At 36.2% G+C, this 24,562-nt stretch overlaps 1 protein-coding gene across 3 annotated transcripts in view; it reads left to right on the forward strand.

Moving 5' to 3' along the window:
• The window catches only part of FAT4 (FAT atypical cadherin 4), a 184,148-nt gene that overhangs the window by 124,153 nt on the left and 35,433 nt on the right, over positions 1-24,562 (forward strand). For all 3 annotated transcript variants that reach the window (XM_063664108.1, XM_054485864.2, XM_054485863.2), the window contains 2 exons: positions 11,965-12,215; positions 14,133-18,482. In XM_063664108.1, the coding sequence (XP_063520178.1) occupies positions 11,965-12,215; positions 14,133-18,482 (4,601 nt within the window). The remainder of the gene's footprint in view (positions 1-11,964; positions 12,216-14,132; positions 18,483-24,562) is intronic.

Consider the following 24,562-nt stretch of genomic DNA (forward strand, 5'->3'; position numbering starts at 1 on the left):
ATTAAAAGAACTAGAAAAGCAAGAGCAAACACATTCAAAAGCTAGCAGAAGGCAAGAAATAACTAAAATCAGAGCAGAACTGAAGGAAATAGAGACAAAAAAACCCTTCAAAAAATAAATGAATCCAGGAGCTGGTTTTTTGAAAGGATCAACAAAATTGATAGACTGCTAGCAAGACTAATAAAGAAAAAAAGAGAGAAGAATCAAATAGACGCAATAAAAAATGATAAAGGGGATATCACCACCGATCCCACAGAAATGCAAACTACCATCAGAGAATACTACGAACACCTCTATGCAAATAAACTGGAAAATCTAGAAGAAATGGATAAATTCCTCGACACACACACTCTCCCAAGACTAAACCAGGAAGAAGTTGAATCTCTGAATAGACCAATAACAGGATCTGAAATTGTGGCAATAATCAATAGCTTACCAACCAAAAAGAGTCCAGGACCAGATGGATTCACAGCCAAATTCTACCAGAGGTACAAGGAGGAACTGGTACCATTCCTTCTGAAACTATTCCAATCAATAGAAAAAGAGGGAATCCTCCCTAACTCATTTTATGAGGCCAGCATCATCCTGATACCAAAGCCTGGCAGAGAACACAACCGAAAAAGAGAATTTTAGACCAATATCCTTGATGAACATTGATGCAAAAATCCTCAATAAAATACTGGCAAACCGAATCCAGCAGCACATCAAAAAGCTTATCCACTGTGATCAAGTTGGCTTCATCCCTGGGATGCAAGACTGGTTCAATATACACAAATCAATAAATGTAATCCAGCATATAAACAGAACCAAAGACAAAAACCACATGATTATCTCAATAGATGCAGAAAAGGCCTTTGACAAAATTCAACAACCCTTCATGCTAAAAACTCTCAATAAATTAGGTATTGATGGGACGTATCTCAAAATAATAAGAGCTATCTATGACAAACCCACAGCCAATATCATACTGAATGGGAAAAAACTGGAAGCATTCCCTTTGAAAACTGGCACAAGACAGGGATGCCCTCTCTCACCACTCCTATTCAACATAGTGTTGGAAGTTGTGGCCAGGGCAATTAGGCAGGAGAAGGAAATAAAGGGTATTCAATTAGGAAAAGAGGAAGTCAAATTGCCCTTGTTTGCAGACGACATGATGGTATATCTAGAAAACCCCATTGTCTCAGCCCAAAATCTCCTTAAGCTGATAAGCAACTTCAGGAAAGTCTCAGGATACAAAATCAATGTACAAAAATCACAAGCATTCTTATACACCAATAACAGAGAAACAGAGAGCCAAATCTGAGTGAACTCCCATTCACAATTGCTTCAAAGACAATGAAATACTTAGGAATCCAACTTACAAGGGACGTGAAGGACCTCTTCAAGGAGAACTACAAACCACTGCTCAATGAAATAAAAGAGGATACAAACAAATGGAAGAACATTCCATGCTCATGGGTAGGAAGAATCAACATCGTGAAAATGGCCATACTGCCCAAGGTAATTTATAGATTCAATGCCATCCCCATCAAGCTGCCAATGACTTTCTTCACAGAATTGGAAAAAACTACTTTAAAGTTCATATGGAACCAAAAAATAGCCCACATCGCCAAGTCAATCCTAAGCCAAAAGAACAAAGCTGGAGGCATCATGCTACCTGACTTCAAACTATACTACAAGGCTACAGTAACCAAAACAGCATGGTACTGGTACCAAAACAGAGATATAGATCAACGGAACAGAACAGAGCCCTCAGAAATAATGCCACATATCTACAACTATCTGATCTTTGACAAACCTGACAAAAACAAGAAATGGGGAAAGGATTCCCTATTTAATAAATGGTGCTGGGAAAACTGGCTAGCCATATGTAGAAAGCTGAAACTGGATCCCTTCCTTACACCTTATACAAAAATTAATTCAAGATGGACTAAAGACTTAAACATTAGACCTACAACCATAAAAACCCTAGAAGAAAACCTAGGCATTACCATTCAGGACATAGGCATGGGCAAGGACTTCGTGTCTAAAACACCAAAAGCAATGGCAACAAAAGGCTAATATCCAGAATCTGCAATGAACTCAAACAAATTACAAGAAAAAAACAAACAACCCCATCAAAAAGTGGGCAAAGGACATCAACAGACACTTCTCAAAAGAAGATACTGCAGCCAAAAAACACAAGAAAAAATGCTCACCATCACTGGCCATCAGAGAAATGCAAATCAAAACCACAATGAGATACCATCTCATACCAGTTAGAATGGCAATCATTAAAAAGTCAGGAAACAACAGGTGCTGGAGAGGATGTGGAGAAATAGGAACACTTTTACACTGTTGGTGGGACTGTAAACTAGTTCAACCCTTGTGGAAGTCAGTGTGGCGATTCCTCAGGGATCTAGAACTAGAAATACCATTTGACCCAGCCATCCCGTTACTGGATATATACCCAAAGGACTGTAAATCATGCTGCTATACAGACACATGCACACGTATGTTTATTGCAGCACTATTCACAATAGCAAAGACTTGGAGCCAACCCAAATGTCCAACAATGATAGACTGGATTAAGAAAATGTGGCACATATACACCATGGAATACTATGCAGCCATAAAAAATGGTGAGTTCATGTCCTTTGTAGGGACATGGATGAAATTGGAAATCATCATTCTCAGTAAACTATCACAAGGACAAAAAACCAAACACCTCATGTTCTCACTCATAGATGGGAATTGAACAATGAGAACACATGGACACAGGAAGGGGAACATCACACTCTGGGGACTGTTGTGGGGTGGGGGGAGGGGGGAGGGATAGCATTAGGAGATATACCTAATGCTAAATGACGAGTTAATGGGTGCAGCACACCAGCATGGCACATGTATACATATGTAACTAACCTGCACATTGTGCACATGTACACATGTACCCTAAAACTTAAAGTATAATAAAAAAAAAAGGTAGGTTTAGAAGGAAAAGTCTCCCAGGAGACTAGGAGTTAAGGTAGGAGTTAAGAAGCTCTGAAGTTAAGGAGGCCTGGCTAGAGACAACAGAGGAAATCCAGGACAGAATGGATTATTTGCAGCCATTGCGAAAGGATGGAAAGCTACATACAAATTTCCTTCAGTGAGCTACATACAAATGTCTTTCAGTGGACCAAGACTTACTTCCAAGAGAAGAGTGGAGTTCTCAGAGTCCTGTAAAGTCAAATCATAGAGGACTGAGAAATTTCTGTCCAGGGTCATAACCTGTTTGAGTAATTGTACTTAGCACCAACCAGAGAGAGGCAGGTACAACTGAACTTCTTCCAGGTTATGAGCTTCAAAAGGCCACTAAATACCCTTTCTTTTACTTGTCTTATACCAAAGCATAGAAATAATAAAAATCACATCATAAGATTCAATCCAAAGTCTTTAGCTTAACATTAAGATTAGAACCTTGGGAATTAAGTTGTGTGGAATTGAATCCTGACTCTACTATTACTATTGCATGAGTATGGGCAAATTAACATTTCTGGACCCGGTTTTCAGTGGCTTGGGCAGAGTAATAATGAAACTGACTTTAAAGAGAGTAAGTAAAATAATTTAAGTGAGCTGGTTAGAATAGTGCCAGGTACAAAAAACAATGCTCAATAAATGTCAACGCATATTGTTCTAATCGTGCAAAGCACCTAGCCCTCTACCTGTCTATCATTTGTTAGTGCTAAATAAGTTTCTGATGATGATTTTGGAAGAGATGCCCTATCTATTGTAATGTTATAATCTAATAATTCTTTATCTGCCATGCAGATGTTGTTTCTTAGATAGCATATAGAATATTACCAATCAGATATAGGGAAATTCTCTTTTATGAGATGTATAAATTCCTGAATACGAAGTTGAATGTTTACAAACTTGATCCTGTCTTCCATCGAGTCATTCGTTTATTTCTATAATAAAGTAAGTGCTGTGATGACATGCTGTTTTTTTCTAGTGCATGTTAAAGATTCATTGCAAAATGCTTTCCTATGCTTGTGAATTATGCATGTAAATTTGGTTTAGAAAAATGGTATTCATACTCTCAAACTGTTTTACAAAGCTGTACTGGTAGGTCTGATGGGATTGTTTTGGTTTGATAGTATGTATTTTGGTTATTTGATTGGTTGATTAAATTTTCTTCTTTTAATATGAGAATTAACGTTATACTTTTACATACATTGAAATCCAAAAACCCCATCAGTGAAAATCTTAAAATGACTCTACAGACTATCATATATTCAGTTAAAATGAAAATTGAAGCTATTTTTATCTTGTGAATAAAAAACATTTGATTCACTTGCAAATTAACTTAGGGCAAACAATTATTGCAGCTTAATAAAAAATATTTTCACAGACAAAGTAAATAGTTATTATAACCTCAACTTTATTTACTCTGGTTTGATAAAATCTTATTAGAATATAATGTATTTTATGGTTGGTGTTAATAACTCCTTGCTATTCATGGTATCCTGAAGAAAATTATTCTTTCTTCAGATTAAAAGAGCTATTGGTTTAATTATTTATCTCCCATTTAAATTTTACATGGTTCCGTTATTTGCTGAACTACTACTGATGGGATCTCCAGTAGCATAAACTTTTATGTGTCTTATAAGTTAATTTTTTTCCAATGATCTAGTATGATTTTGCATATAGCATCCAGCCAACAGATGTTTCTTTTTTACTTCTACCTATTTGATCAAACTTTTTATTTCTACAAATGGTGTACTTACTTTAAGTTACACATTTTACTTCACCTTTAGTATTTTCCCTTATAGAAAATCAGCCTATATTAATTCTTAGTCTTTCTCTATCCAGATTATGTCTTTGCCTTCCACATATCTATTCCAGAGCTTAGCTTTTATAGATATGTATCCCCTTTTCTCCCAACCGGACCAAATCTCTATTCAAGCCCCACTTCTAATTCTTCTGTAACACAACCCTGGAGACAGTCACAAACTCCACTGACAAAGTCAACATTCTAAGGAAGATTTCTTTTCTTTTTTTTTTTTTTTGAGACGGGGTCTCGCTCTGTCACCCAGGCTGGCGTGCTGTGGCGTGATCTCAGCTCACTGCAACCTCCGCCTTCCAGGTTCACGCCATTCTCCTGTCTCAGCCTCCTGAGTAGCTGGGACTACAGGCACCCACCACCATGCCCGGCTAATTTTCTGTTTTTGTATTTTTAGTAGAGATGGGGTTTCAGCGTGTTAGCCAGGATGGTCTTGATCTTCTGACCTCGTGATCCACCCGCCTTGGCCTCCCAAAGTGCTGGGATTACAGGCGTGAGCCACCGCGCCCCGGCCAGGAAAATTTCTTAATATGTGCTATTATTAATCTCTTCCCATTCGATTTCCTCTAACTCTTTAATTCAAAAGTTACTGATTTTTCTTGTATTTCTTCAAGTTCTCTCTCTTCCTTGAACCGCGTAGATATCTATATAAATGCTCATTTACATAAGTTAGCGTGTCTACAGAAATGCTCAGAATTTCCGTTGAATTCTGGTTCTTTTATTTGCCTACCATGGCCTAGGAAAGTCATTTTAGTGCCTCAAAGGCTTAGTTTCTGCATCAATAAAAATGAACATAAAAATTTATACTTTACAGTTTGTGAGACAAACATTTACTAACCACCTACTATGTATCAAACAGTATGTATGGAATCAGTTAATATCCATAAATGTCTCTGGCATAATTATTAGGACATGGAAGTCACTAAATTAATTCAAGGTTTTTTTTTCTTTTTATTCTTCTCATATCATCTTTTTTATTCCTAATATATTCTTTCTTTTACAATATCTGGTACATAACAGTGGTTGTCACTTAAATAAATGCATTGAATGAACAATTTTAATATTCTCTGGAATGGCTGCTTTTACTCATTCAATTTTTAGTACAACATTCTTGAAAGCTTCACAACCTGTTTTCTCTGACCATTTATTCCTGAAAATCTTTAGTCTGATTTTTTTTTCCTTCATTGCTTTACTAAAAAAAGGCCCTGTCAGAAGACTACTGAAAATTTTCAAGTCCAGTGACTTTTCTAAGTCCTTATTCTCCTTTACTTTTTGCAATGTTCACACTACAGGCCAGGCCATCTTTTCTTTTTGGCATTTTTTCCTCCTCAATGTCTATATAAATATTATTTCTTATCATCCTGCATCTCTGATCACACACAGTTTGTTTTCTGTTTCTCTTTTCTCTCTCTAGAAAGTAATTTGAATACTTCTCACTGCATTATTTTCTCAGTACTTTCGTGTGTGTGTGTGTGTGTGTGTGTGTGTGTGTGTGAGAGAGAGAGAGAGAGAGAGATTTATTCCATTGCTGCAAGCATCAGTTCTGTGAACAAAACCTCCAAATCTGTACTATCAACTCTGATTCCACTCCAAAACTTTGCACCCATATTTATAACTCGCTGATAGACATATTACACTGGAGGTTCTGTTGGCATCATAAACACAGTGTACCCAAAATTCCTTACTTTTCCTGTTTCTCATTTTGGTTTTCTACTTTGTCTTAATAATATTGTCTTGGTTTGTTTTTTACCACACCTTGTGGCTAAGGGTCATCCCCTCTCTTATACTCAATCAGTAGACAAATTCTCATGTTTCTTCTTTTCTAATGCATCTGGCACCCATTCTTTTCAGTGCATCCCTTCTGCCAAGATCCTAGTTCAGTCCATAATTACATCATACCTGTACTATTATAATAAAAATTAACTCACTTCCACGACTCTAGTTTCTAATCCTTCCAATCTATGTAGTACACTGTCCTGTAAAATTATGAAGCCCTGACTATGCACCAAAAACTTTGTTAAACTCTCAGGAGTTTGGAACTCTAGGGCCCATAAGAAGTGCAATTTAATAGAAGAGATAATTTTGTAATTTCTTAAGTATAGTACCGTAGAACAAGTAGTTTAAGCACAGAATAGGTGGAAAGAATAGTATGGTCAGTGATACTAAGTAGAAGTAGTTTATGGAGAAATAAAGGAATGAAAGATATTCTAGGCAAAGACAGCATCAGGTACTAAGGCAAAGAGCTATGCAAAAGCATGGCATTAGAGAAAGAAAGTATTTCCATATGGTTGGTGTGGGTTAGGAATGGACTTTGTATACCATATAAAAAATTCAAAATTTCTTTCTGCATCTAAGGAGAGAAACAATGGAAATATTTTAAGCAGCAAGCACAAAAACATGACTAGTTTATATTTCATAATTATTTCTCTCTCAGCATTATAGGAAATAATTTGTACAAAGCAAAGCTGGAGTCAGTGAATTAAAGGGCAATGGCAGAAGTATGCATCAATATGAACATCTCTTGGCTCTGCTTTAACAATTATACTTCCTTCCTCAAAATCTTTCAATTCCAGTTTGCCTATGGTATAAACCCCAGTCTTCAAATTCTAGTCACCCCATAAATGGCCCCAGCTAATTCTGCAAAACTCTGCAACATATGGCCAAAAATTTAGCATTACTGGATCATTTTCTGCTAATGGGACAAGGATCTGTCCTTTCCCAAGCTTTATAGATTTGTTCAATTTATTCTATATCTTTGACCAGGGCTTGGCAAACTGCTACCTGCAGGCCAAATTGGGCCTAGTGCCTGTTTTTGTAAATAAAGTGATATTGGAACACAGCCATGCCCATTCATGTACCTATTGTCTATGGCTGCTCTTGCCATATGATGGTAAGCTGAGTATTGTAACAGAGAATATATGACCTGTAAAGCTGAATATATTTACAATATGGCCCATTATATAAAGGTTGGCTGACCACTAGCCTAGACCTTCTTTTGTTTCTGCCTTTTTGAACACTATTGAAAGATGGGTAGCCCCTTTACAACTTATGTTAAATTTACCTTTCTCTGAGGAAGCTTTATTTTAATCATTCCAGTCAAGAGTGTTCTGTCTTCTGAATACCTACAGTGACACCTCTTTACTGTTTCATAGCACTTTACTGTTTTGTAATTACCATTTTTTTTATGTCTTTCTGTTATAAAGGATATAAACTTGAAACCAGAATTTTTGTTTTTAACCTACTTAACCGTGTCTCTGTTTTGGATTTTTAGTCCCTTTATCCATTTAACTATCTAAATATAGGTTGAGCATCCCTAATCTGAAAGTCCAAAATCTAAAATGCACCAAAATCCTAAACTTTTTGAGCATCAACATGATGCCACAGGTGGAAAATTCCACACCTGATACCTTTGCTTTCTGATGTTTCAATGTTCACAAACTTTGTTTCAAGCAATTATCAAAAATATTAGATAAAATTATCTTCTGGCTATGTATATGAGGTATATGAAACATAAATGAATTTTGTGTTCATACTTGAGACCCATCCCCTAGATCTTTCATTATGTATATGCAAATATTCTAAGAACCAGAGAAATCCAAAACACACCTGGTTCCAAGAATTTTGGATAATGGATACTCAACCTATATATAGTTAGATTTGGATAGATTGTATGTCATAGACTATTACGTTATACATATATATTATATAGGTCCTATTATGTTGGTAAACTTAGACTTTTGAAGGCTCACCATTTATCAATTACAATGCCAAGTGCTCTTTATACAAAATATTTTTAATACTCAAAACTACCAAACAAAAAGTGTAAAATGTGATCTCCACTTTACAGATAAAGAAAGAAGGCTTAAAAATGTTAAGAAATTTTTGTGAATTTAAGTGCTATTCATGAGGTTTAAATTTATGTCCAAGTGAACTATGTTCTAAAGTCCAGTCTCTTAACTAAATGATCGTATTCTCCCAGCAGACAGTATAATGCCTATAACCCTAGTAGATCTCAGGAAGAGGCAAAGAAGTTTTAAAAAATCAAATGGGGATATTTTAACTTTACAAAAGCAATAGTTGATTTAGGGTTCAGATCACAGTGGTCTCTGTTTATGCAAATAATTTGAAATAGTAATATATTCTCAAATTAGAAAATAATTTAACATGTTTATTGATTTTCATTGAACTAAATGTGAAGAAATTCTATATTGACACCACTTGAGCAAGAGTCCATGTTGGCCTTAGCAATCGGTACATTTTCCGTCTTCACTACATTCCCTCAGTTGAGTTGTACCTTCCTTCTACTGTGGTATAATGGGAAAAGTGCATGTTGAAGTCATAAAGACAGAAATTCAAACTCTAGATTTGCTATTTATAGATTGTATGTTTCTTTGTGCAATTACTTTAGTCTGTGTTAGATTCAGATTCATTATCCCTAAACAGTGAAAACTAAAACTAAACTGTAAGGATTGTTTTGGGATTTAAATAAGAGCATATATAAATTGCCCAGTAGTGTGCTTGATATGCACTAAGAAATCAGTAAGCTCCTGGAAATATTTAAATAACAGCATAAATGTTTAACTGTTAAGAAGATACCACAAGACACAATCTAATAAAGTTTTTAACTTGACAAAAATTAATGCAGGCCAGAGAAGCAAGAGAGGTCATCAGGAGGGATGAGAATAGAACCAAGCCTCAAGTAAGAGATGTGGCAAAAATCTAGACATATTATCTTAACTGTCAATCTAGGTACAGAGCTTATTGTGTTTCTTCTATTTTTAAAAAACTTAGAAGTATAAATTTGCATCCAACTGGTGTTATAGAACATCTTATATTTAAAATATACTTTTATATGCTTTAGAATCTAGTGAAGTCTAGAAAAAATTAGATATTAACGACAATTTGCTCATTCATTTAAAAAAATACTAAATATATTACCTACTTTAAAATAGACAATCGTGGGCAATAGCATGTGCAATAGCATAAAATAAAAAAATTAGAATTTATAACATAGGTTTCTTTGTCTGTTTTCTGCTGCTATAGCTACATACTGGGTAATTTATAAAGAATAGAAGTTTATTTGGCTCACAGTTCTGGAGGCTGGGAAGTCTAAGGGCATGGGGCCTGCATTTGGTGAGTGCTTCCTGTGTGTTATTTCATGGCAGAAGGGCAGAAGGCATCACATGGTGAGCAATCATGTGAGACAGAGAGAGGAAATCAGGCTGAACTCATTCTTTTATCAGAAGCTCCCTCCCTCAATAACTAACTCCCACTTCCGTGATAATGGCATTAATCCACTCATAATGATGGAACCCTGATGGTCTAATCACCTCTTAAAGGCCCTACTTCTCAACATTGTTACAACGCTGTTACATGACTAATTTCAAGGAACATTTAAATCATAGCAAGTCTTTTTGAATGGATCATTTAGTGAAACTCGACTAAAGGCCACACCATTTGCCTATCAACACATTACGCTTAATAATACACCATGGTCTTGACATATACAAAACATCCAGATGAAAATTTATGGTTTTTATCAATCTCATTTTATTTTTATTTGTGAATATTTATAGGAATAAATATTTGATTGAACCTTGATCCTTGCCATTATAAAACTAAAAAAGTTTATTGCAGCATGGCTTACTTTTTTTTCCTATTAAATTATTTGATTATTTCTACATCCACTGACAGCAACAAGGTTCCAAAAATAAAATTACACAATTCTCAAATCCGGTTTTCTACACTTTGTAAAATGGTAAGGTATTTTGATTATTTTGTGAGTCCTGAATTTTCAAATTTTAAGAATTCATGTATAAAACTTGATATTTATATTTTGATAAAGAGAATAGATATTATCTACTGCAAAGGGCAATAATTATACCTAATATTCACTTCTGGCCCAATAACTATAGTTAATGCTATCTTCACACATGCCTGATTCTGTCGTGTGATTTGCCAAACGTATTAAAAATCTGAGTGACGCAAAGTACTTTATCAATACTGAAGCCATTTCTCAACCAAACTACTTCTCTATTTTTTCCTTGTTTTGCTGTCATTTTATAAGACTTATAATAGTTTTAAATATAAGGTCCTCAACAGTTGATTATTTCATTAAAGTAGGATAAAAAGTGCTGAAATATTTGTTTTAAGCTGTGAGCATAATAGGAGGAATGAACATACTACTACTGGCTGCAATATAGTTTTTTCCCCTGCAGTTTATATTAGATATATGCTGTTGCTATGTTTATATAGACACAAAGCAAACTGTAGAAACATGCAGCCAACTCCAACAAGGGTATCTCTTTTTTGGTATAAAAGAAGAAAACTTTTAAAGATATCTATTTCCATGCTATCTTTCAACTTTAAAAGTTATGGACCATAGCCAATTTCTGAACCTTCAAGCTTAGCTACTTCTTTCCTGGCTGATCTCTGGGACCCCACCTTATACACAAAATCAGGAGTATATGCAGACAACTGTACTCTTCAGAGAGAAGAGAGAAGCTTTTCTCAGTGGAAACTCTTGCCCGTTAACCTATCTGGTTAGCATCAAAACATCCATGAAGATGTCATACCTCTCCTGACAAGAAAGCAACAAAACCATATGAGGAATGACAAAGACAGAATTAATCACTATAAAGGTCTTTGTATAAATAATCAGTCCTTGAGTTGTTCTGAGAAGCAGATACATGTCAAATACAGGTTTTGTCTTAAAAGAACACAATTTTCAACTGATCTTCTCTGGTTTATTATGGTATACAGCAGAAAAATAATTTTTAGCTTCATTTAAAAGATATTTATTTGTAATCCTGGCCACTAACCACAATATTAGAGCAGGTCCCCTGATTTATGCTTTTAGGCTCATTTATTTAAAGCCTTAGGGGTTTGTTTGGTGGCCTTCCACAACTTAAGAGTCCTAAAAACCTTGTGAAGACTTCCTTGACATCACTGGACATCTCACGATAAAGACTGTCAATGTGATGTTCACAGAAAATTTGAAATATTTATTAGCTAGATCTAGTTGTATTCTTTCCAACATTGTTGTATGATCTTTCTTGTAATGTTTTCTTGCATTTCTACCTCAGTTTTTTAATTATAGTAAATAGAAGTTACGATATTAAAACTATATGACATATTCCTATTTCTGCTTTCTGCTCTAGTTATAGGATCATTGGTGGAAACTCTCAGTTCACGATCAACCCATCGACAGGACAGATCATCACCAGCGCATTGTTAGATAGGGAAACAAAAGATAATTATACTTTGGTAGTAGTCTGCAGTGATGCGGGATCCCCAGAGCCTCTTTCCAGTTCCACCAGTGTGCTTGTCACTGTGACTGATGTCAATGACAATCCACCAAGATTTCAGCATCACCCATATGTCACTCACATCCCATCTCCCACTCTTCCAGGTAATCAACCAAATTCTGAGGCCACATGGATATAAACAAACTATGTATCAGACATTTCTATAAAAATATTTATGATATTTTACATACATATTTCTGATATAGCCCAATTTTGCAAATCCTCTAAAATTCAGGTTGTTTTGTCTAATGGAAATGAAAAAATGCTTGAAACTTGAAAATTAACCCTTTCTTGCTAGACTAATTGTGTATAATGTTTTATAATTGTTATGTATTATTATTTCTTAATATTACTTGAATATTACAAATAATTAACATATATATTACATCATCGTTAATGATGTTTATGGCCTGAGGTATAACTTTGTGTAAGTTTGCTAAAAGTAGGGGCATTGTCTCTATTTTGCATGCCATACACCACTACCTGAAACATGATATGGGAGATAATAGGCATTCAAATATGTTTGTCAGTGGAAAATGAATATTTGACTTCAATTTTTCATAGATATGTTTTCAAAAAGTTTAATAAATGGATAATTCTTGTTAATATTTATTTTATTCCAGGTTTTACAAATGAAAATTGTTCTGTTAGTAAGTTTATGGATCCATTTATGAATCATTTTCATATTGACAATATGCATTTATCTTTCTGTATCTCTTTAAATTTAGTTTGACATTTGCTAAGAAAGGCATACTCTCTTAAGAACTGCAGAAATCTGCCATGTTTAATTTTTAAAATGAGTTTTCAAAGAGGAAAATATAGAAATATAGCTCATTATTGATTTAATCTTCCTTGCTTGGAAATATTTTTAATTAGAAGAAAAACTTAACAGATCGAGTTAACAGATCCTCCTTTCAGTGATCTTTGAACTTCTATTAATCTGAGAATGATAACAATCTAAAATATAGGATTCATAAATGTATGTGCCAACTTTCTATCAAAGGAAATGTCAGTATCAAAATGATAAATACCTGCTAAAAGTCTTAAGATGAAATGATGTTGGCAGGCATGGTTCTAATTACATCCGATGTGTGGTGGTGCAAGATAAAATTTCCTATGTAAAATGAGGTATGCTTAAGCATCTTTTCCTCATTGGACTTATAATTACTGGCCTTTTTAAAATTAAAGATATTTTACTTTTGTTACCGTTTCTTCTGTAGGGGTGAGAGGGCAGGTTTGGGAATGGTTTCTGAATGAGTAGATTGAAAATATGTCCTTATGGCAGCTTTTCTGCATATTTTTACTACAATCTGTTTCATTGGCACTCAGTCTAAGCACTAACTTTTGGAGTCCAAATTGAGTCCATTATCCCTCAATTCTTATTTCTTACTACTTTACAATTATTTTAATTGGCTTATGTATATACCTGTGTACGTATATGCACACACATATACACATAAACATACGCACTTTTTCTTCATCTGATAATAGTTCACGTATAAGGGAATTTTGTCTTAAAACAGTGGTGACAAGGAATCAATGGTAATGAACGTGATTTTTGTTGACAAGGTTACGTATAAAGTGATTGGAAGATATTTTAAGACATACCAGAGCAACGGTATCATTGCATTGGGTAGAGGCATAGCACTTTGCAGAGCTCGCATATTATGTTTCTTGGAATGTTGTTTTATGTGCAGATTTTTCTCCTAGAAACTATGATTTTTGAACGATTAGCAAGTTCTTTTCCCTAGGCTTCTCTCAAAGGCATACTGAAAAGTATTAAATCCAACAGACTGTATAAATTTTAGTTAGAAAATGGCAGGTTAGTCTCTGAAGACAATCATAAAGCAGATTTGACTTGTGAACTTCAGAGAAAATATAGGAGATACTGTTCTCCCCAGTAATCATGAGAAAATAAGGTCACATCAAGCAGCAATAGAGTGTCTTATATGTACTTATCTGCTACCAAATATTTTATTTAAATTCCACATGATTATAACTGCACACTTTCTCTTTTATAGGTTCCTTTGTCTTTGCGGTTACAGTCACAGATGCTGATATTGGACCAAATTCTGAACTGCATTATTCTCTTTCGGGTAGAAATTCTGAAAAATTTCACATTGACCCACTGAGGGGAGCCATTATGGCCGCCGGACCACTAAACGGAGCTTCAGAAGTGACATTTTCTGTGCATGTAAAAGATGGTGGCTCATTTCCAAAGACAGATTCTACAACAGTGACTGTTAGATTCGTGAATAAGGCCGATTTCCCTAAAGTCAGAGCCAAAGAACAAACATTCATGTTTCCTGAAAACCAACCAGTCAGCTCTCTTGTCACCACCATCACAGGATCCTCTTTGAGAGGAGAACCTATGTCATATTATATCGCAAGTGGGAATCTTGGCAATACTTTCCAGATTGATCAGTTAACAGGGCAGGTGTCTATTAGTCAACCTCTGGATTTTGAAAAGATACAAAAATATGTTGTATGGATAGAGGCCAGAGACGGTGGTTTCCCTCCTTTCTCCTCTTATGAGAAACTTGATATAACAGTATTAGATGTCAATGATAATGCCCCAATTTTTAAGGAAGACCCATTTATATCTGAAATATTGGAAAACCTTTCCCCTCGAAAAATACTTACTGTTTCGGCAATGGACAAGGACAGTGGACCCAATGGACAGTTAGATTATGAAATTGTTAATGGCAACATGGAAAATAGTTTCAGTATCAATCATGCTACTGGTGAAATTAGAAGCATTAGACCTTTGGACAGGGAAAAAGTATCTCATTATGTCCTAACCATAAAATCGTCAGACAAAGGGTCCCCGTCTCAGAGTACTTCAGTAAAAGTCATGATTAACATTTTAGATGAAAATGATAATGCCCCTAGGTTTTCTCAGATATTTAGTGCCCATGTTCCTGAAAATTCCCCCTTAGGATACACAGTTACCCGTGTCACAACTTCTGATGAAGACATTGGGATTAATGCAATTAGTAGATATTCTATAATGGACACAAGTCTTCCATTTACAATTAATCCCAGCACAGGGGATATTGTCATAAGCAGACCTTTAAATAGGGAAGATACAGACCGTTACAGAATTCGAGTTTCTGCACATGATTCTGGGTGGACTGTAAGTACAGATGTCACAATATTTGTGACAGACGTCAATGACAATGCTCCAAGATTTAGCAGACCTTCCTATTATTTAGATTGCCCTGAACTTACTGAGATTGGCTCCAAAGTAACTCAGGTATTTGCAACAGATCCTGATGAGGGATCAAATGGACAAGTGTTTTATTTCATAAAATCTCAATCAGAATATTTCAGGATTAATGCCACCACTGGAGAGATTTTCAATAAACAGATCTTAAAATACCAAAATGTCACTGGCTTCAGTAATGTGAATATCAACAGGCATAGTTTTATAGTGACATCTTCAGATCGAGGTAAACCTTCCTTAATTAGTGAGACAACAGTTACCATCAACATAGTGGACAGTAATGACAATACACCTCAATTTCTTAAAAGTAAATATTTCACTCCAGTCACCAAAAATGTTAAGGTTGGTACGAAATTAATGAAAGTTACAGCAATAGATGACAAAGATTTTGGACTGAATTCAGAAGTGGAGTATTTCATTTCTAATGATAACCATTTAGGAAAATTTAAGTTGGACAATGATACGGGGTGGATTTCAGTAGCATCCTCCCTGATTTCTGACTTGAACCAAAACTTTTTTATCACAGTCACTGCAAAGGATAAGGGAAACCCTCCACTTTCTTCCCAAGCAACTGTTCACATAACTGTCACTGAGGAAAACTACCATACGCCTGAATTCTCTCAAAGCCACATGAGTGCAACCATCCCTGAGAGCCATAGCATTGGGTCCATTGTCAGAACTGTTTCTGCAAGAGATAGAGATGCAGCGATGAATGGCTTGATTAAGTACAGCATTTCTTCAGGAAATGAAGAAGGCATTTTTGCAATCAATTCTTCTACAGGCATATTAACACTAGCCAAAGCTCTTGATTATGAGCTATGCCAGAAACATGAAATGACGATTAGTGCTATAGATGGAGGATGGGTTGCGAGAACTGGTTACTGCAGTGTGACCGTAAATGTGATTGATGTGAATGATAATTCTCCAGTATTCCTCTCTGATGACTATTTCCCTACTGTTTTGGAAAATGCCCCAAGTGGAACAACAGTTATCCACCTAAATGCAACAGATGCTGACTCTGGAACAAATGCTGTGATTGCGTATACTGTACAGTCATCTGACAGTGACCTCTTTGTCATTGACCCTAATACAGGAGTCATAACCACTCAAGGCTTCTTGGATTTTGAAACCAAGCAGAGCTACCATCTTACTGTGAAAGCCTTCAATGTCCCCGATGAGGAAAGGTGTAGCTTTGCCACTGTTAATGTACAATTAAAAGGGACAAATGAGTATGTGCCCCGTTTTGTTTCCAAACTTTACTATTTTGAAATCTCAGAAGCAGCTCCTAAAGGTACTATTGTTGGAGAAGTGTTTGCTAGCGACCGTGATTTGGGCACTGATGGGGAGGTACACTATTTGATTTTTGGTAATAGTCGAAAGAAGGGTTTCCAGATCAATAAGAAGACTGGACAGATTTATGTTTCTGGAATTCTTGATCGAGAAAAAGAAGAAAGGGTGTCTTTGAAGGTATTGGCCAAGAACTTTGGCAGCATTAGAGGTGCAGATATAGATGAGGTCACTGTAAATGTCACCGTGCTTGATGCAAATGACCCACCCGTTTTTACTCTAAACATCTACAGTGTGCAGATCAGTGAAGGGGTCCCAATAGGAACTCATGTGACCTTTGTCAGTGCCTTTGACTCAGACTCCATCCCCAGCTGGAGCAGGTTTTCTTACTTCATCGGATCAGGGAATGAAAATGGTGCCTTTTCTATTAATCCACAGACAGGACAGATCACCGTTACTGCAGAATTAGATCGAGAAACCCTTCCCATCTATAATCTCTCAGTTTTGGCTGTTGATTCAGGGACCCCTTCAGCTACAGGTAGTGCCTCTTTATTAGTCACCCTGGAAGATATAAATGATAACGGGCCCATGCTGACAGTCAGTGAAGGAGAAGTCATGGAAAACAAACGGCCAGGCACTTTGGTGATGACGCTTCAGTCCACTGACCCTGATCTCCCTCCAAATCAAGGTCCCTTTACTTATTACTTGCTGAGCACAGGTCCTGCCACCAGTTATTTCAGTCTGAGCACTGCTGGAGTTCTGAGCACAACCAGAGAGATTGACAGAGAGCAGATTGCAGACTTCTATCTGTCTGTGGTTACCAAGGATTCTGGTGTTCCTCAAATGTCTTCCACAGGAACTGTGCATATCACAGTTATAGACCAAAATGACAATCCTTCACAGTCTCGGACGGTGGAGATATTTGTTAATTATTATGGCAACTTGTTTCCTGGTGGGATTTTAGGCTCTGTGAAGCCACAGGATCCAGATGTGTTAGACAGCTTCCACTGCTCCCTTACTTCAGGAGTTACCAGCCTCTTCAGTATTCCAGGGGGTACTTGTGATCTGAATTCCCAGCCAAGGTCCACAGATGGCACGTTTGATCTGACTGTCCTTAGCAATGATGGAGTTCACAGCACAGTCACGAGCAACATCCGAGTTTTCTTTGCTGGATTTTCCAATGCCACAGTGGATAACAGCATCTTACTTCGTCTTGGCGTACCAACAGTAAAGGACTTCTTGACCAACCACTACCTTCATTTTTTACGCATTGCCAGCTCACAGCTGACAGGCTTAGGGACAGCTGTGCAACTGTACAGTGCATATGAAGAGAACAATAGAACGTTTCTTTTGGCAGCTGTGAAGCGAAATCATAATCAGTATGTGAATCCCAGTGGCGTAGCCACCTTCTTTGAAAGCATCAAAGAGATCCTTCTCCGGCAGAGTGGAGTAAAGGTGGAATCTGTGGATCATGACTCCTGTGTGCATGGCCCATGTCAGAATGGAGGGAGCTGTCTAAGAAGATTGGCTGTGAGCTCCGTATTAAAAAGCCGTGAGAGTCTTCCAGTCATCATCGTGGCAAATGAACCTCTGCAGCCTTTCTTATGCAAGTGTCTGCCAGGATATGCGGGTAGCTGGTGTGAAATAGATATAGATGAATGTCTTCCATCACCTTGCCACAACGGTGGAACCTGTCACAATTTAGTAGGAGGATTTTCATGCAGCTGCCCAGATGGCTTCACTGGTAGGGCCTGTGAGAGAGATATCAATGAGTGCCTGCAGAGTCCTTGCAAGAATGGTGCCATCTGCCAGAATTTTCCAGGAAGCTTCAACTGTGTTTGCAAAACTGGATACACAGGTATGACAATGTTTGTACTTTTCTCACTAAGACTTTAGCCATGTCAAGTATATTGAAAGGAAATAATTTTATCATTTTCCAATGATTTTCATATAAATAAGCATAATAGTAAAAAATGTTTTTAAACATTTACTGTAGGTCAAATACTGTTCTAAGCACTTTTTACGTATTTATTTTGTTTACTTCTTACAAGAAAACTTATGAGGTAGGAATATTTTCCAGTTTCTATAGGCAAGGAGGTTGAAGTACAGAGCAAGTAATTAGGTTTTCTCAGGTGATTCAATTACTTTGCTGTAATGTCACTATTCAAGTCTACACAGTTAAATCCAGAACTTAAGCGCTTAATCTCGTAGCGTCTCTTACAAGAGCAAAAAAGAGAATAATATCTTCTTAAAAGAGTATTCTAGATATTAAAGGATAAAATATATACAAAACATAAGATTGGACCATTTTGTGTGTTAAATAATTGTTAACAATGATTGTTGTTGATTCTTTATCATCATCGTTTTTGTGACCTTTTAAAATCATAATCGTCATTATTATTGAAATGTGATCCACATCGTGAGAAGAGCGAGAATCATGTTTTCAGATTTAGATTAAAATGGTGTGTTATTGGGCCAGGCAAGGTGGCTCATGCCTGTAATCCCAGCACTTTGGAAGGCCAAGGTGGGCAGATCACAAGGTTGAGAGATCGAGACTATCCTGGCCAACATGTGAAACACCATCTCTACTAAAAATACAAAAATTAACTGGGCGTGGTGTTGTGCGCCTGTAGTCCCAGCTATTCGGGAGGCTGAGGCATAAGAATCACTTAAATTCGGGAGGCAGAGGTTGCAGTGAGCCGAGATTGCGTCACTGCACTCCAGCCTGGCAACAGAGCAAGACTCTGTCTTAAAAAAAAAAAAAAAAATGGTGTGTTATTTCTAATGGTTGGGTAGAAAGCACAATAGGCTTATTTCTCAAGAAAGCTAGAACACAACCGAGCCACAGCTTATCTTGACAGACTAGAAAGCAGCATTAAACATAGCAGAAAAAATTTTGAACTAGTCTTTGGCACCCTAGTGGGATATGATGTCCATATATATGTATATCTCTACCTATTTCTACTTCATGTCTATATCATTATTATCTATCAACCTATCTATTAGTTAATCAGTGGTTGATGTTCCTTCAAATGTGAATAAATGTTATGCTATTGATAAGTTTGAGGAGAGCAAAATTCTATCTTATAACTTGCACACTATACATTTGTAAAGCATGCATATTACATTGAGTTGCTCTGCAGTATTTATAAACATAATTTACAGTACTAGTGGTATAGGTAGAATCAAGATAGATTGCTTTAGCTTTTGTAGATGTATTACAGAATAATATTTTAAGCAAATGCATTTCTATGTTATATTTTTAAAAGTGTCCATTATGTGTATACTGATGGTTTTATATTTGGAGAATTGAATCACTCGAGGAAAATATAGAGCAAGTTTGAAAATGTTGAAACAGAACATGCAGTCTTTGCCCTCTAATGAAATAACTTTGAAATGTAAATGAAGAAAAAGCAGCAGAAAGCATGCGTAATAGAAAAAGTAATAGATTTCATAGAATCTGATTTAGCTATAGCTTTTGGGAAGTCACCTAACCTTAGCTGATTCTTCATTTCTCTGTCCGTAAAATGGGAATAATCGTAATTACTTTCAGGGTTTTTGAAATGAGTAAATATAATGTTTGTAAAACACCTAGTACGGGCCAGGTGCAGTGGCTCATGCCTGTAATCCCAGGACTTTGGGAGGCCGAGGCAGGTGGATCACCTGAGGTCAGGAGTTCAAGACCAGCCTGTCCAACATGGTGAAACCCATCTCTACTAAAAATACAAAAATTAGCTGGGCGTGGTGGCAGGTGCCTGTAATCTCAGCTACTCAGGAGACTGAGGCAGGGGAATTGCTGGAACCCGGGAGATGGAGGTTGCAGTGAGCTGAGGTCGCGCCATTGCACTCCAGCCCAGGCCGACAACAGCAAGACTCCATTTCAAAACAAACAAACAAAAGCCACGTGGTACGCTGTGCAGTATTCAGTAATTGCAGTCTAATTAGTGGTAGTAATAATAGTATTAGTATAGTGGTAGTAATAGAGGAGTACCACAGAATTTTTAAAAAGACATGAAACCTGTGTAACAGAAGTTAACTGTGAGTCTTATGAGAGTTGTATCCTAAGATCATGAATAATAGAGCTATATACATGCTGAGGTCAGGATTTCTAGAACACTTCCCTCACTCTTACCCATCGCCAAAATTACTTTATCGCCTGGGAATTTAACAATAAGATTTTTTATGTTCTACATTAGTATAATGCATTTTTTCACACTTAGGTTTAGAGTGAGTTTACATTTAGTCCTAGAATGAAGAAAGTGCAAATTTATTAGGTATTGATAAGAAACATGGAAAGTACTACTGGTGTGAACAAAGGCACCATTTGCTGATTTTAACATAAATGATGAGTACGTTACTTCTGTCTGGCTTGTTTATTTCTTTGTTTTATTTCATTTAAATATACCTTGCATGCTTTTCTAAACATAATAGTTGAAACTCTTAAAAATGCCTTTCCTTATATCGTAAAATATTAATAACATTTATCAAGTAGTTATGTAAAGCACTTTTTAAAGCTCCTTGCATTATAGACATTATTACATTTAGTTCTTACAACTCCGTAAGATGGATATTATGATTATCATTCCAATTTTGAAGACCAAAAAATTAAGTCTTCGAGTCATTAAAAGAGATTAGACAACTTGCCTCCAGCCATGGCACAGAAAGTGTTCTAATTAGTTTTTTACTAGAAACTTGGCTCTGGAGCCTCTGCTCTTTATATACATGTCACACTCATCACACTTTGATTTACACTTGCTATAGAGTGTTATGGTGAGTTCTATGGTGATATTTAAGAATGTTTTGTCCATTATTCTATTAATACTCAATCCTCACAGAAAGCCTATAAGACAGTGTATTGTCTGAGACTGATGAGAAATTGGAACTACTCTCAGACTTTGAGGCAGGAAAGTATTTGCTACAAGGAAACAGCTTACAAAATCTTCAACCTGGCTAAGAATACAGGTCAGGAACATTCACCAATGAACGCAGCAATAAAGACATGGCAGGCATTGCAAGACACCCCTGCTGATCCTCTTGCCCACCTGCAGTGCTGCACCAAGTGATCTGAGGAGAATGGTTCCTGCTTTGCTTTTACCGTTCAGATATCATCACAGTCATTTTTGCTGGCAGAATATAAACCTGAACCCTGCTGGAAGGAAGTCTGGAAAAGGTACTTTTCAGACTTCCAGCCCTTGCAATTTGGAAAGGTAGGAACGATGCTGAATGTCAGCAGATGATATGTGGCTTAGGAAGATGTTATTATTCTTCCTGTTTTACACTGTAGGAAACTGAGCCTACAGTCTGGTGAATCCAGGGCCAGGGCTGCCAAAGTCTATGTCATAAACTCTTTCTAGGGAAGGTTGTTTGAAGTTATACATTCATGTTACACACTTCTCCTCAGAGTTCACTTCAGTCTCCATTTTCATAGTAGGAGATAATCCAGCTGATCAGGAATGATATAAACAAACATAAAATTGAATGATTAAGATGAATCTTACATTTTTTAAATCAAGTTTCAAATTCTGTGTGAAAAAGCCATTCAGTAAAACTGGCAGATAATTAATGTCTGACAGTTTTATTTCCTTTTTGTATTTTGTAGGAAACAATATGAAAAAACATAGTGAGTGGCAAATGTTAATCCACACTTTAAATTAGAAATGTATTGCTTAAATTTCTATAGTTTATGAATTTTTTCTGTAGAGGTAATCTCTGAAGGATCATTCTGAGTTGTTCTTTTTACCTAGTCTCTGCCTGATAGCCTGGCTCAGGAAGACAGAGCTAATATACCAAAACATCTTAACATCTAACCTAGTCAGACCTAATAAGCCATAAGACAAAATTTACATGTAACTATATTTGTGCCTCATAGAATGATTTTTAAAAAAAATTACTCATAATAGCTAGATTTTACTTCAGTTAACATGAATTAATTTCTAGTGCCTTAGTAAAGCTTCACTTCTTCAAGGTCTGTATATAATTTTTGGCCATCAGAATTATTTTATTTTATTTTATTTTTAATTTTATTATTATTATACTTTAAGTTTTAGGGTACATGTGAGAATTATTTTAAATTACTGTATTTTTTCGTACTCTACTTTTGTGGACTTTCACCTGCATTTTATCAATAAGTTTCAAAGTCTGTGGAATTACAAATTGAAGCTGCACAATTTCCTGAACTTTCTGCTTAAAATGATACTCAGCCACTAACCATACCCAGTTTCTCTCATACACACACACACACACACACACACATACACACACACACCCCACTGAGTATTTTATGTGGATTTAGAAATTGTGTTAAGGATTAGAAGAGTAAGTGGCTTCTAATGAGTTGATGCAAACTAAGAGACTTTATCCCCAGAATCCCCTAGGGTGTGATTAAATGTTAGCTGAATGGAGATTTTATGTAGAGAACAACTTATAAGGATGCAAGTATGAAAATGAAAATCCAATTTCATCCGTGTCCCTACAAAGGACATGAACTCATCATTTTTTATGGCTGCATAGTATTCCATGGTGTATATGTGCCACATTTTCTTAATCCAGTCTATCATTGTTGGACATTTGGGTTGGTTCCAAGTCTTTGCTATTGTGAATAGTGCCGCAATAAACATACGTGTGCATGTGTCTTTATAGCAGCATGATTTATAGTCCTTTGGGTATATACCCAGTAATGGGATGGCTGGGTCAAATGGTATTTCTAGTTCTAGATCCCTGAGGAATCGCCACACTGACTTCCACAATGGTTGAACTAGTTTACAGTCCCACCAACAGTGTCAAAGTGTTCCTATTTCTCCACATCCTCTCCAGCACCTGTTGTTTCCTGACTTTTTAATGATTGCCATTCTAACTGGTGTGAGATGGTATCTCATTGTGGTTTTGATTTGCATTTCTCTGATGGCCAGTGATGGTGAGCATTTTTTCATGTGTTTTTTGGCTGCATAAATGTCTTCTTTTGAGAAGTGTCTGTTCATGTCCTTCGCCCACTTTTTGATGGGGTTGTTTGTTTTTTTCTTGTAAATTTGTTGGAGTTCATTGTAGATTCTGGATATTAGCCCTTTGTCAGATGAGTAGGTTGCGAAAATTTTCTCCCATTTTGTAGGTTGCCTGTTCACTCTGATGGTAGTTTCTTTTGCTGTGCAGAAGCTCTTTATTTTAATTAGATCCCATTTGTCAATTTTGGCTTTTGTTGCCATTGCTTTTGGTGTTTTAGACATGAAGTCCTTGCCCATGCCTAATTCTCAGTAAACTATCGCAAGGACAAAAAACCAAACACCGCATGTTCTCACTCATAGGTGGGAATTGAACAATGAGAACACATGGACACAGGAAGGGGAACATCACACTCTGGGGACTGTTGTGGGGTGGGGGGAGGGGGGAGGGATAGCATTAGGAGATATACCTAATGCTAAATGACGAGTTAATGGGTGCAGCACACCAGCATGGCACATGTATACATATGTAACTAACCTGCACATTGTGCACATGTACCCTAAAACTTAAAGTATAATAATAATAAAATAAAATTAAAAAAAGAAAATGAAAATCATGGAACAGAAAATATGAAGGGATATAGTTATTACCATACTGTCACCAGTTTATTTCTGAAATATTCTTAAAGTTTATTTTCAAGTTTGTAACCATGCACATAATAAATATAAAACAGCTATATTTTTTAATGTATGAGTGATTTAGAGGGAATGAATTTGTTTGTATAACATGCATTTCTTATCTCTTTTCCTTAGTTACTGGAAAAATAACCAAAAGAAAATTGAAAAAAAAGTAACATATTCAGTTATAATCACTTCATATGTTTCATTATTAAGAAAATTTTCTTATAATTTTTATATTAATATCACCATATGGAGCTTTGATGAACTGTAACATAAATTGTTAGAAAAGATGGATAAAGTTTATTATAGTATAGGCCATGTG

Source organism: Pongo pygmaeus, chromosome 3 (assembly GCF_028885625.2).
Source record: "Pongo pygmaeus isolate AG05252 chromosome 3, NHGRI_mPonPyg2-v2.0_pri, whole genome shotgun sequence".
NCBI lineage: Eukaryota > Metazoa > Chordata > Mammalia > Primates > Hominidae > Pongo > Pongo pygmaeus.